At 40.2% G+C, this 15,183-nt stretch overlaps 1 protein-coding gene across 8 annotated transcripts in view; it reads left to right on the top strand.

Annotated features, from left to right (window-relative positions):
• Positions 1-432: 432 nt before the first annotated feature.
• The window catches only part of PDE1C (phosphodiesterase 1C), a 316,420-nt gene continuing 301,669 nt past the window's right edge, over positions 433-15,183 (top strand). For 2 of the 8 annotated variants that reach the window (XM_048075555.2, XM_066992241.1), the window contains exon 1: positions 433-747. In XM_048075555.2, coding sequence (XP_047931512.2) covers positions 663-747 — 85 coding nt within the window. In that variant the 5' untranslated portion in view covers positions 433-662. The remainder of the gene's footprint in view (positions 748-15,183) is intronic. The other 6 variants (XM_048075558.2, XM_066992244.1, XM_066992242.1 and 3 more) reach the window with 5 other exon arrangements.

Raw genomic sequence — 15,183 nt, 5'->3', positions numbered from 1 at the left:
CTGTTTTCCCACAGTCACTTACGTTTTTACTGATAATCGTTTGTACTCTGTTGCTTGTTGTGTTTCAAGAGACTTGCCGTTAGTATAAGAAGTGGATGATTGATGGTGTACTCTAATCTTAGGTTGATTCATTATATCCTGAATGATTAAAACACATCGCTTCTATCTGAAGGGCTGAAATCTGAGCACAATTTGCAGCAAGCCAGAAGTCCCCCTGAGGAAGGGGAGTCACAGAAGCAGGGACTGAAGCAAGGCAGGGAATACAAGGCGCATCATTGGGTAGATCATAGCAAAAATCTAACCCTTCATCCTTTTTTTTTTTTTTTAATTTTACACAGAACTCCTACGCAGAGATTTGATAGATACAGCTGGCTTATTGACTAGGTAGTTTCTCACTAATTGACTGCTGGTTTGGTACCAGAGCCTCTAACCGGTGGTTAAACTGTGGGCAGGCATGTCGGTGAGATTCCAGTGAGAGTGTCTGGGGGAGGAGAAAGCAGCTGGGTGCATGCCTCTCGGATTGGGCTCCCCGCGCTGGGAGATGTGTGAAGTTGGGTGTTCGTGCTGGCACAGATATTCAAGGGCAGCTCAGAGCGAGTGCGAGCGTGCTGCTTCCAGGGGGGAGAGAGCGGCTGCTGCTGAAAGGACAAGCTGGCAGGATCATGACAGAGCCAAGCAGCAGAAAGGAAGGATTTAAAAAATGCCGGAGTGCTACTTTCAGCATCGATGGCTATAGCTTTACAATTGGTGAGCTGGATTTAAATCCCCTTCTTTCCTTCATTTTCTCTTCTGTTTCTTTCCTCTCTTTCTGCAGCTTCAGGTAAAAGACAGCTGTTGCTCACAGTTGTTTTTTCTCCCTGCATACCTTTAAAATGTATAGATGCCCTAAAACATTTTTTTTTCCCCATTATGCCTTCTATATTTAATTCTTTCTAAGCAACTTGTCTGTGAAACGCAGTCACTGTAAATCCTCTCCCTGGGTTTTGGCAGGAGTTCACTGAGTCGTTTGCAGAACTTCTTGTTTTGGAACCTTATCTCAGGAAAGCCGCTGTTTCAGGACTGCACATTTCCAACCTGCTTGCTGTGTTTCCTTCCGATGAGCCCAGTAACACAACCCTTGGGAGCCTTGGTTTTGTTTCCAATATTTCTTTGTTGTCTTAGCAAGTGTTTCCAAATTCTGGAACCTTTTGTCATTTATTAGGTTGTATAAAAATATATGTAATCATTTTCATTGCCTCTCTCCAATACAAGAAGCGAATTGCTGGGGGAGGGAAAGATGTGAGGAGAGATTAGGAATTTTAGGACTGTTTATTTCTCTTGTAGCTCTTTGAAGAGTTCAATTTATTATGCTCACTGTCTTGGGGAAAAGTGAGGCTTCTCAAAGCAACAAGTGTCTGTTTTTTCCAGGAGTCTTGCTGTGCAGAAGTTAAAATTGGAGAATTTCCTAAGCAGGCTACCCTGCTAAAACTGCCCATCTCACAAGGCTATGCTATATAAAACACAATACTTCCTAAAACACACTTTTATAGCATTTTAATCTTCAAATGAAATCCAATTTAGTATATATGGATAACTTATGTGGAACAAACAATCAATACAAATCCCCCTCAATACCTTTTAGGTGGCAGAGGTTCTACTTCCTTGCAGTTGTGAAATCTGGGAAGTCTTTTCTGATTTGTACTAGTATAACTGGGTCACAGTTTCATCTAATAATGATGAATGCAAGCTTTTTGTTGGTGTGGGAGGTGGCACCTGTTTTATCTAATCCTCTGCTTCACAGAAAACTTATTTTTGCAACCACCAAACTTACTGAAAAAAATGGAGACAGAAATGTATGCTTCACTAAAATATATTTGTGTAGTGATCTGTTAATGTGCATTTAGCATTTTAAAGGTGAAACTGCCAGGTAAATACTACTTCGAGTTTGTTTCTCTGGGAAGGTGGTAGTCCTCCACAGGTTAAGTTGCAGCATGCTGACTTTTGAACTCCTTCTCCTTAATCTCTCCATCTCTCATCATCATTACTAATAGAGATATTTCTTCAATTTGTGTCATTCTGGAGGATAAACATTTCCTTTTTGAGCCTAGCCAGTAGAAAACATTATCTGAAGACTCTGAGCATTTATGACTGCCTAATTATTTTGTTTGTTCATGAACAAACAAGCAGGATTGCTGTATTTGTTACTCTACCGTCTTTATTGCTACTTGTGCTCACAAAACAACTAGACCAAATTTTGGACCAAATGACTGAGGCAATTTCAGGTTTTTTTGCATCTTAGGACAGTTGTTACATAGTAGTCCACGTGCTGTTTTCTTCTATTTGATGCACACAACCAACGTATTGATTGTGAACTGTGTGTTATATAACACTTATTTTTATATCTGGGTAGATGTGCATTGGATTGACTCACATAACCATGAAAACACTGTAAACATGTTATCTAGTATTGCCAGCACAGCGTGGTGGACAGATCTGAGTCGTTCATGTATTAGTTAATCTCTATGTTAAAGAAAATGAATGTATCCGAAAGATCTGACAACAACAATAAAGTGTTGGGGATGGGTATATACTTTCTGGGATCAAATAAGGCTTTTGTGTAAATAGCTAGTTTCAGGTACTGCAAGAAGGTTTTGGAGAGTGTTGAGCTGCTGCATTTGCTATTGAAGTATGTCAGCTGGGAGAAAAGACCAAAACTCTTGAGGAACAGGGTAATATTAGATTGAGATAAATGTGTTTCCACTTGCATGCAAAAGCAGCACTGATTCACCCGTATTCTAATTGCTAAGAAAGGATCACAGCGTTTTGAAAAATGATCATTTACAATTAAAGTTAATGAAAATCTTTGTGAAAGACCCAGGCCTGAAATCAGATGTGAGGATGCCAGGGAATGGAAGAAGGTTGGTGCTCCTGGCTGATTGCTTGCAGTTATGACTTTCTGGCTCTGGAGATGGTCAGCATCCATTCACACAGCAGTGCGACTTAGAGCAGCTTCTAGGCAGCTCTAATTTTCCCCTCGCTGATTTAAAGTGCTGGTGGATGGACGTCAGAGCTGTGGGAGTTCAGCACTTCCCAAGTCCTCCACAGATCCCTGCGGAAGTATCTGGCCTCCAATGTTAAAAGGCAAAAGTATGCCAATACCTCGTCACTCTGTACAGAAAGAAAGCTGATTGCAAATCCCTCTCCTCCAGATGCCAACCGCTGTTTTGGCAGAGCCCATGAGGACGGCTGAGGTGTGCTGCTCCGCACGCACTGAGAATTTCTTTTGTGGTTTTGGAGGTTGTGCTTATGGCCTTTTGGCACTGGAAGCGTGATGTAAAGGGACTGTAGTGAAGCTACAGGGAGCCCTTTACTGGGTCCAGAGCTACAGAGCGCACCATTTAGCGAGACTGTTTGTGATGAAGCAGGCAATTTCATTTGCTCTAGAAAGTTTAATACGTCTTTAATCAAGGCTTCAGTATCTTTATTTTCCTTGGTTTCTGTCAGCAGATTTCAGAGTCTGTTTCAGAGCCTAATTATATAAGTTATTGTGTTTGAGCTCTTGTTTAACTTTGGCTAAATTTTCCTGCGCTAAAAGTAAAATAAAAAATAAAAAAATACCAGAACGACAGCTGAGTTTAAAGGAAAAGAAATTAAGAGGAACTCATGCCTGTTTTTTTTTTTTTTTGTCCTGCACTTTGTTTCATCACTCCTGTGTAAATGAAATACTATTAAATCAGAACACCAGTGTTAGTTATTGACTTTGCTGCTGTAATTATCTCTTTAAAGGTGCAAGACAGAGAAACATCCACTGCTTTTAAACCTGGGAAAATGGTAAACACAAACATTAGCAATGTATTTTCTTTCTGCATTTATAACCTTCCTATGACTAAGAGCTAACTTCATTAAAGCTCCCACTCTCTGCTTTTCATATCCAGAAGCACCTGGCAACACTGTTTTAAGTGTCCTGTCCAAATTTATCTAATAAATTTATTTTTATAAGTTAGAATGAATTGAAGTGATGGGGAGGTCTGCTGTAACTCAAGTGTTATTGGAGGAGGGATATGGAACTGAAACACTTAGTTTAGCTCACAGCAGCTGTTTCTAAACCTTGCAGGAAAGTTTCTTTAGGAGGACCCTGTCTCCATTTCATGTGCAAAAGTTCTTCCTCCAATTATTGCTAAAGGTATGAGTCCTGCTTAGTGGCATTTTCAGCCCCTACTTTGAAATATTTTTTAAAAAATATGGTTTTCTTAATGTTTCTAGTTTCTTAGGTTGCAGTTCATGGTTTGAAACCTCTTTCAATATCACCTGTAAGGCTGTCACTGTACAACCTGTGAAGAACACACCGAAGTAGGGTTCTTTGTGGGTTCCTCAAGTTCATATCAGGAATCTGTTGTGGTCAAAGCAAATGTTGCTTGAGAGAGTGTGTGTATTGTCTTGGTATGAGTTGGGGATGGGGAAGATTGGAAGCAAAGTAGATACTGAGCTCAGAATTCTTAGAATAAGAAAATAATACCTTCAGCTCTGTGTCACCTGCTTAATTTTTGAAGAAAATGCTACTGTGGTTATTTTCTCTTGAAAGATTTTATGTTAAGATCTCCATGTTCAAATTAACTTGAATAGAAAGTACTTTAAAAAAATAAAATAAAAAATAAAGATTGTAGAAAGAAACCGGGTAAATAAGAGCAGTTTCACTCTTTGTGTACTGTCTTTTGCCCAGAGAGGTGTGTATTTTAGCAGCTCCTAGTATAGTTAACTGCATTGTTTTTGTGTATTGATTTTCAGCTTTATTGGAGTTGGTTATTCTTCTGAGGGCAACAGCAACTTTGCAAGACACTGAAGAGGCAGGTTTTAGCAGAAGACTCCCCCAGCCCATACATAGGCACGTACAGTGTGTTATTATGGAGATTTACTTTATTTCTGCCCTTAATTTCTTTTTATAAAAAAGTCAGCTTGAATGAAAATATGCTGTAATTGCAAGATGTTGACAGATCTGTCACTGATTCTGTGTGCGTGTCACTCGTAGCATTCCTTCAAAGGAGGTCTGGGAGAAATGGCTGTGGGGTCAGTCCACTCCTGGGGAGGGAGCAAAGGTGCAAAAACAACATCCCTGGCAAAGAAGTGAAAGGGGAATGCATAACAACCACTCCTGTTGGGGATTATAGCTGTTCTTTGTCTTTGTACTTAAACTATGTATAATTGCCTTTGTTATAACATCACAACTGAAATATTTAAAAACAAAACAACAACAACAAAAAAACACAAATCCCAAACTTCGCTTTTTCCCCTCCCTTTCTCTCTCCTGACCATACTCTGAGAATACCTTCTCAATAAAAGCTGATAAGCAGTAACAATTCTGTGTAAACAGTGGAGCATTTTTTCATCTAGTATCTAGGAACTGAGAAATCCAATTTTATTAATATTAAAAAAGTGAAGCTTGCAATAGGACATGACTTTTTTAGATATGATTTACCAAAGTCTGATGCTGTTATAATAAACTAGTAAGGAAAATACCCCCCCCTTCTCCTACTTCTCAAAATTTTACCTAAAGAAAGCTGCAAGCAAATAGATTGTGAAATAAAGCTAAAAGTGAGATTTTTTTTCCTGCTTTTTTTGGTTACAAAGCTGTGTTTTAGTTTCAAACCACAGTGGTTTTCATCTACTCTGCCCTGAATATTCACCTGAAGGGAAGTTGCATTGCTGGCATGCGTGTTTGTAGGACACCCAGCTGGTCTCTTGTGTGGAGCGGCATTCTTCTGAGCACAGCGATGGGCAACAGGAATTCCTCTTGTTGCTTTTATAAAGGGGTGGAGATGGTGATTTCCATGGCCTCTACAGGGACTTGACATGGCACTGTACCATCAGTGTTTCAGGGTGGACTGCTGTGAGCTAAGTAAGTGATCTCTGAAAAGACTGCAGTGTTGGTTCTTGCATGGCAAGAAGCTTGGCAGTATTTTCATGGAACTTAGCCCATTTGCTTCTGTGGATGAGCTGCCTTACCACTCCTATCTGCTGCTCTCAGCTGTGCTCTGCTGTGTGTGTCTTGGATCCCGAAACACAGCGAGTGTCCGGGGCTTTGAGGGAGAGGCCACTGTGCAGGGCTGCACGCCAGGTTCATAGGCAGCACACACTGGATCAGACTCAGATTGCAGGTCACTGTGGCAGGGTCACATCAAAAGTACTATTTTCTTTCCTCCTCTTGGTTTTATTTGTCTCAGAAGCTGTGAATGGCAAGAACTTAAGTAAGTTTTGACATGAGCGAATGGGCATTGCTGTTACCCATAGCTGAGTTCCACTTAGAGCAAAATAACCTCCAGAGCCCTGGATGAGGCAGAGAGATGTTGATGGATAAAGTCATTAACATCACTGTCAATAAGCATTCCTGCTTCTTGAAAAATCATTCACATGATGTTTTTGGAGGTTGGTGAATTGCGTATGTCTGGGTCTTGGTGCTCAGTCTGTCACTTCTGGATCTACCTTCAGGACTAACATCACCGAAAGGCCTGAGCCAGTCAGTCTGTAGGGAATAAGATGCACTAGTGGGAAATAGCTATGAAAACTAGGCTTGTGGGCCACTGGGACCCCAGTGCAACGTGCAAAGAGGGCAAAAGATGGAAGTATGTGGCTGGAAATGAAGACTGCCATTTCCTTTGCTTCGGATCCCATACCTGCTGTGCCATTTATCCCCCCACTCCTACCTTGTGAGGGAAGAAGTGCAGTCAGTTCTCTAGACAACAAATGATGGTTGTTTTGTACCAGGAGGGACCTCATCCTACCATGGTGTAAAATGTTATTGTTCCCGCTTTTATTTTCTCTCTGGTCTTTGGCCAACTTGTCCTGCTCCCAGTGCCTTCTGGACTGATGCAGTGAGATTAATTACAAATTTCAGGCTCTAGAACAACCAAAGTTGAAAACAAATAAGCAGGCATAAATTCCTCTGTGTGTTTGGAGCTCAGTTTTAGGCAGCCAGCCAGGCCTGTTTCTGAGCAGGCAGGCTTTGATGGGGAGAAGCCTTCCCTCACTTGCAGCCCCAGCCAGCTGCCTCTCCTGTGTCGAAAGCCAGAGGTCTGCATCTTCCTTGTACTGCTGGTGTGAGGACCAGCATCTAGGAGCTCTCAAACCTAATAGCCTTTTAGGATTTGCATCTCTGCTTCAAATCTTCTATTTTAAACCCTTGCGCTGTGCTAACTGCCCCATTCTCCTTTTGTAGTGTAAATGCAAACTCATTTCTCCAAATGCATGAGTGACAAAGCAGAAAGCTCCTGGATGCATCCTGTGCTTATTTGTACAAGTGCAAATCAAATTAAAAGGTAGGATCCTGGCCAGCACCAAATTTGCATCACTCCACTGCAGTTGGGATACCTTCAGTGACTTAAATGAGCAAAGGATGTGTCTCTGGACAGTTTTTGCTAGTAGAAATGTGCGCTGCTGTAGGTTAGAGTAGAGGCTGATGTATACACAAAGGAAGGTAAATCAGGCAGCTTTACCACAGATTGCTTCCAAGGCTTTGTCAAGAATTTGCTGATATTTTTTCCTCCCAAATTCTCCCTGCCCGATGACAGAGGTTGTATCTAGCGATCTTTCTGAAACTTGATTCCCAGTTTTCTGATAGCTACAGGCTCAAAATATTCAGGCCAGGGAGGTTAACCCTCGTGATTACATCAGTAGCTGTGTGCAAAGTTGGAAGCGTGGTGAGGGGAAAGTTGCAGTAATTACTGAACAGATGCACTTAATGAGGTCTCCACTGGCTTCCCAGCTGGCGAGTTGAGCCGTGCACTGGGATGATGCGAGGGCAGTCGCTCGGGTCGTGGTGTGACATCGCATCCTCCCACTTGTTGTCATAGCAGCTGCAATCAGCCCCCTGAAAATTTCCCTCAGGAAGACTGCAAGCATCATCTTTCTCCATTAAATGGCAGCGTGTGGTGCTTAGTCTCTTGCTGCTGCACGATGCTGCCTCTTATTTCTGTTGATGTAGTGCCTTTTTTGGTCCCCTTCTCAGAGTGATGCAGAGCGATGAGACCTATCAAACGGTGTGCTGTTGGGAAAAGGGGCTGGGTAAGCAACTTGCTCAGCCAGTACCACTTAATTCAGTTTTTACTCCAAGTGCCTCTTCTAAAGTTAGTATTTAAATAACCAGCTTATACTCATCTGGGGTGAGAATAAGGAAGGCAGTTTGGATCTGGGCCGTCAGTCCTTTCTCTCTTAGTATTGACAATGAATGCTTATTAGTAGTGAAAGCTTTCCAAAATAAAATTGTACCAGTTTTTTCCTTGCATATGTGGGTAGCTGAAGTCCTTGCAGTTCCTCCAAGTGACATGCTGATTGCTTTTTATGGAATCTTTTTTTTTTCTTTCCATTTCTGGGTCTCATAGTCTTGAACTGTGGTAATGAATCTAGTCCCCCAAAATGGTACCACTGTTTTCCTCTTTTACACATTATCCCTTTCCTTCTTTTATTCTGCGCTTCAAAATACCAGTGTGAATTTATTTTGAATCTTGACCACTGAAAACTAAGCTTTTTTGCCATATTCCCAGCTGGCAGATTAGTATATGAAAAAAACTTCCAGGGATTTTGGAGACAGACTCAAAGTAAAAATTATAAATACACCAACTACACCAACTTTCTTTGAAATTTACAGCAAAATGTCCTTTTTTTTTTTTTTGGTCTATGTGTGTGTGTGATCCCTATAGATAACGATAATGGACCTAAACCTACTAAGCAGATACCCGTAAGAAAACCTAGAAGGAGAATTTCATGCAGGCCATGATTCTGCTGTTGTCTGAGCACATGAAATTGTTCTGAAGTTGCAGGATATTTCTGTGGGCAAACAAGTGGCCTTGCTCTCAGTTGGCTGCTGGCTGAGGACTCTGCTGTGCAGTGAGAAGAGCGTGCTCCATGATTATGTGAGAGCAATGGGTATTTTTGTCAAACACCAAATGGGCAGAATTGCAATCATAACACCCTAGGAAGTGAGTAAAGAATGAAAATAAGTGGAGAAAGAGTGCTATGGAATTTATGGATTCTAACATCAGCTGTACTGCAAAATGCAAAGCATCATCTTAATCTCCTGTTCAAGCTGATATTTTGCAGGGTAGGATGTTTTATATGCTGCTGAACACAATGTGAACAGCAGAATGCTAAGCCCACTTAATTTATATTGATTTCCTCCTCTACTCCTGAAGCTGTGATCATTACCGGACATGTATACTGCTAATAATCACTATTTCCCTTGAAATGTACTCCGAAAATGGGATCTTTGGGGGTTCAGACTTCCTTATTTGCCCTTATTTGGTGGCACAGTACCACATTAGATTGGTCTACAGGAGAGAGATGGTCTTTCTTCCTAACTTGCCAGCCCTTGATTTAAAGACAATCTATGTTCTTTCCGCCTTGAACATTATCATAATTCAGAATTACAGATCTTGCAGGCCAAATTATGCACTGACTCTTATGCAATCCTGATAACTCAAAACATAATTTGGCCTGCAGTCTGTATTTTTTTTTCTTAAAACTGCCGTATGAGCAAATCTAAGACATCTCTGGCAAAGCTGTGTGACTTTATTCCTTGCCAAAATCTGGAATATTAAAATAGAACTTAATAATCAGATCTAATTTCAATCTGAATCATAAGGAAGGGGATCTATATTTTTTATAGTCTGTGTACTGTATAAATGGTATACAGCATAAAAGCGTTGAATGTGTGTATAACTGTTACACAGCATGAGGGACCATGGTATCTTCTACCACAGCTCCTGGGAATATACATTACTTTTCAGGATTAATTTACAGCAACTTATTTCATGGCTGTTCAAATAATAAATGCTGTGGGATTTTCCAGCATCACAGCTGTGGGCTAACTCTACTGTTACTATAATCAATGGCTATTTCTAGGAAATCCAGAACATGGCATCTTATGCTTCTTTTGAAAGTTCCTTTGTAGTCAGGTGATTTTTTTTTAATTTTTATTTTTCCTGGTAACTTGAACACTTTAATAGAATTCCAGCAGGAAACACCTAAGTTCTAATGGCTACTTCTAACCTTAGCATTTAGTTGATTGCCTACTCTTCATAAATTATGCAGAGTATATGGATCAACTGATAATGGACATCTTGCCTCACTTCAAGTGAGCGAATGATGATTTTCACAGGCATAATTCAGGGTAGGTTTGAGCTGAAAGTGTTTAATAACATTTAGGTACATATTTCCTACACAAAAATGTTTGATTTTTTCATGTTGTGAGTTTTTTGTTATGATAGGTGGATATCAAGGTACTTGCTTCACCTTTTCTCCCTATTAGATATAGAAATGATTACAAGGAGACCTCCCGTGTTCCAGTGCAAAGACACAAAATGCTGATGTGAGTTGGTGCAGCCATCTGGTGTACCTTAAAGGTGTCTATCCCACAACCTGGTTGAACAGGGTGTGTAGGAGCTCCTCTGTGGCTATACTTGGCAGCATACTTTGCTGCAGCGAGCAGGTATTTGTTGCTGGTAACCTGCCTTCATCTGGCCATAAAGTTGAAATCATTCCTCTCGGCTGCTTTGGTGGTAGGAGCAATTTCTAGGAGATGCAGAACAAACAGCTGGAGGAACCCTTACAAAACACTGCCATTTAAAACCCCACCTGGGAGTTGTCACAGCAGCCTGGGGAGGCCAGGGGATCCCAGCTGTTGTTAAGCCTTGTTCATGAGCTTCACTTGGACAAGCTAAAGCTAGGACTTGAGTATGGCTGCATGGTTTTAGCTCCTGTAAATAATCCCATAGCCCAGCTATCAGCCCAGTCTCCTAACGCTCCCCAGCTTTCCTCCATTCCGAAAGTATCAAAAGGTTGTTGTTATTACAGTTGCTAGGTGGCTTCATGACATTATTCCTGTCCTCCTGGCTAATGCTTAAGGCTTAGTTGTTCTTGAGGCAGGGGAAGTGTAAGTACTGAGAATGGTAATTACAGCACTGCTGATAATTTGCATCCACTTGCTCCTGGAAGATGCTTCTGTCAGCCTGACAACGTGATCAGAGCAAATTTTCTTTCATGGGAGAATATGTTTATTCTTTAGCGATGTTTGCTGCCTTATGTTCCAGTCTAATGCTTCCTATTAATTAGAATTCATTGTGCCATTTAAGTGAAGTGGGATTTTTGAAGTGAAATTCTGCACGATGACTTGTCGTTTACTCTCTGATTGTGTTTGCCTACTTGCCCTCTGAAGCAGCAACAATTATTCGAGCCTTCTGTTTTATTAGCTGTCATTTACAGTAACACTATGTGCATAATTATTTTTCTTCAGCTCTGCACTGATATTTAAATGAAACCTCTGGGATATGTTCCCATCTGATTGTGTGTTTATGTGTTGTGTTCAGTCACTAGCATTTGCTCTCTCTCATGTTTTTTGTAGCAAGCAAGTTTTGTGTCCTTTTAGGAAGTTTTTAGCTTTGATTTATTTCAATGTTCATTAAGCACTAATATGTTCAGATGCTTTGGATAAGCCTAGTTATAATACCAGTACCTTTAGGTCCCAAAGCCAAGAGGCAAAGGAAATTCAGCCTTTGAGCACTTTTGCAAATTTTGCCTGTAATGCATGGGTGCTGTTACAAATGAACTTTTTTAAATGGCAAGAGAAGGGTGTTTCCGTGTTTGTGAAATAAATGTTAGCCAAGGAGGTACAGGATTTTAGGCTTGGAGTTGCACGTTTTTCCCCAGTCTCCATAGTCCTCCTCCTCACCTTTTGACACTAATATGCCTGAGCCCTGCTCTTTGCTGGCACTGCTGTTAATCAAGAGGAGGGGATGGAGACTCTTGCAAAGGAAGCTGCAGGAAAGTAGAAGGGAACACAGGACATGCTTTGGGTGCCAAATTCTCTCTCAATGGCAGTGCTAAGATTGATTTCCATTTCTAGAGAAAATGATACTGTACCTTATGGACCTTGAACTCCTAAACTCAAACAATGCAAGTCAAAAAATACATTGTGAATTTAGGACATTTGCTCCCTTATTTTCAGAAGACTTGTGTTTATGAAATAGGCTTCTAGCCAAGCCTACTACTCCATAATGATGCAGCAGGCAAACTCTGTACATGCTGCAATGTATTTTAGGCTACATGATTATTTTTAATTTCATCCACAATCTTCCTTTTCGATTTAAAGATTGGTTTGATATATTTAGTGGATTTATCATTGCATGCGGTAAACTGTCTTTGCAGATGACACATGTAATGTTTGTCAGCACTACAAAATGTTTGTTTTTGTTTGCAATAAGCTGATCGTTGAAGTCACTGAGCAACATTCAAATGGATGTTTGTCACTGCTGTAAGTCGCATTTGGTAATCTTGAACATTCAAAAAGAAACAAAGAACAAAAATTTTAAAAATTTTGCTCATCATTACCATCAAATATCTCATAAAGTAACAGAAATAGTTTCTGTAACATTTTGAACATTCTTTTCCCCTGTGTAGCTTTTAAGTTTATATAAGCTCTGTATTTGTACATATCATGGCATAATTGTTAAACCACTACAATAATTAGAGTTGGGAAACTGAGGTATCTTTTATTATGGCTGATGAAGAACAAACCAGTAACAGTTCCAAACTTTTTAAAGAAAAATACCAGTGAGGAACAGGGATAGTTAAAGATAAGATTAAAAATTTAGTCTATATTTTGTATTCAGTCCAAATCCCTAATACTATTAGTGATGATTTTTTAAGAGAAAGGAAAATTTAAAATTAGGTCTGAGTTACTTAATGTTCAAAAGTGTTTCACATAGCAGTAATGCTCTACAAATGAAAGGTGTATTTGCTTTACTTTGCATTGTGGTTGGAGGGCAATGTGCCACAATACTTACAAGAGAAGTGTCTAATCTGATAATTTTGCTCCCACTTGGAATTCAGTGATTTAAAGTGGACAACACATGGTATTATTCTCTCTTCTCCAGTCTTTTGCTAAAGCAATTCACACCATTTGAATTGTGTTGTTTGATCACTGAAATTTTGAGATATGGATGAACACAACAGCTAAAGAAAATGAATTTTAATTGTAGTTGCAGAAGCTGGCAGATGCTGATGGATATGTCAGGTTAAAGCAGTCAGGATGAGACATGGACACTATATGCCATTTACCTCACAAAACATGCAGTTGGACTTCCCCAGTGGAAGATCTTGGATTAAAAAATAAAAATGGTACAGCTAAATATTTTTCAAAAGACAGCAGGTGAGAAGATTCTGTAGCTATGCATGGCAGAACCAAAGAAAATCAACAAAGGCAGTAACAGGTATTTTGAGCTCAGTAATGCATTTCTACGTGATTAGTCCCATTACAATAAATAAGATTCCTTACTACTGCAAGATCTGCCCAAACTAGGCTTGTTCATAATGGTGAAGTATCTTCTATATTTTAAAAGTTGCTTTAGGAACTCACTCATACACCTTTTAAGTGCTACATTTGATGCTTTTAAGTAGTGTTTTTGCGGATGTTGTGAATACTCTGTTCCCACTACCTTTCAGTAACATGGGCAGAGGGTTTCAGTTCCTGGGATACTTTTGAGAAAATAGGAGAGCAGTCATCTCAGGAATAGAGTGAAATATAGTCAAATTCTTTCCTCTGCTGTAAGACTTCTTAAGGAGCATGAATTTAAGCCCCGCTATTGTATCCACAGCATCATGTGTATCGAGGCAGGAGGTTTCATATGGTTGTCATATGTCTTCTTGAAGGTATGTAAACATTCTGTTGAGCACTTCTAGGGCCAGTAGATATCTCCTGCACCACAGAAACCACAACTGGTTTGTCCTGAAGAGCAGACAAGCATCTTATGGATTCCAAGCATAAAGCCCTAAATTCTATCCCATTTTTGGCTATGAAACAGAGCATCTCCTGTGTTGCACAGACCTGTCATTCATTGTGGCCTGATCACCCTTGGAACTGCTGAAGTAGCACTGTGTTTAGAAACAGCCTAGCGACTTTTCATCCAGAATCAGGAATGAAGCTACTTACATTATTACTAATGAAAAAATTAATCATTTCCCATTTTATAGGAGTTTCATTTAGTGGTTTTCAGAAGAATAAAGTAAGAAGTATTTTTCGTTGGCTAATGTTTCTATTTGAACAGCCATATATATAACCTTTAAAATAAGACTGACATTTCATATTGGTCAGTGTCAGTTTTCCCTCAGGGACTTCACCAAAAGTATATATTCAAGGACAGTGTGATAAATGCCCTAATACAGGCCTTGGATCTTTCTTCCTTTCATCACAGGTTGACAGAAACTGGATGTGAAGTTCAGTGAATCTTTTAAATATATTAATTTTAAATTTATATATTATTAAGGCAGAGCTATTTTTAAATTGGGAAGACAGCTTTGGGGAAAGAGGTTATGTTATGCTGGTCACTTCTTCTTCTATGGGTGTGGGTAGTTTATGTGAAGTAATAACAACACTGGCAAATATTCCTGGTGGCATTTTTCACATCAGAATGCTTAAAAGGTTGGCTGTACTTGCTTCAAAGTGGAGATTTAAAAAAATAAAAAAAGGGGGGGGAGGGGCGTTATAAAAAGAGTATTCATTTTAAAATGTTGGAAATATTGAGCATCTCTGTGTGAGTGAACCCTTTCGCATCATGACTGGAGACCAGTTGCTGCAAAAGCAAACCTGAGAACAGCTGTCGGCAGGTGCTCACCGGCAGACTGCCAGTGACAGGGAAATGTGAAGAAGGACTTGGTTTCTTCGTGCACCAGAAGTGTTGGTTATTGCCCTGAATTTCAGTTACTCAAAACAATTATATTGGATAGGATCATGTCACTGGCCCACCTCTGCTGCAAGCTGGTAGAAAGCAGATGAGCTGAAAAGGAAAGTGACACATGATGGTGCTCCTGATACCTGCACCAGTGGCTTATGAAGCGGTGTAACATTACCGTACGGTTGGCTTGCTATGTCACATATTAATGAGAAGTTTATTTACCAGGATTATCTTTTTGCACATGTTGTTCTCTATTTGTGAGAAACCCTTCCTGTCTGTGCTACCTGGCAGGTGGGCCAGCGCAGTGTTAGGTTTTGCTAATTAAAGACCAGGCTTCATTTCACGAGGTAGGGGAAACAAATCCTGCCCTGCTCTTGGCTTGCTCTCTCAAGCACAGGCTCACAAGCACAGGGGCTTTCCATAGTCTGGGTTTAAAATTATGCAGTGCTTAAGTATTGTGAAAGGATTTTATTCTCTCATTGAAAAG

The sequence above is a fragment of the Anser cygnoides genome, chromosome 2 (genome assembly GCF_040182565.1).
Source record: "Anser cygnoides isolate HZ-2024a breed goose chromosome 2, Taihu_goose_T2T_genome, whole genome shotgun sequence".
In the NCBI taxonomy this organism is placed as follows: domain Eukaryota; kingdom Metazoa; phylum Chordata; class Aves; order Anseriformes; family Anatidae; genus Anser; species Anser cygnoides.
The sequence above is the reverse complement of the archived record's forward strand: the minus strand, read 5'-3'. Positions and strand labels throughout refer to the sequence as shown.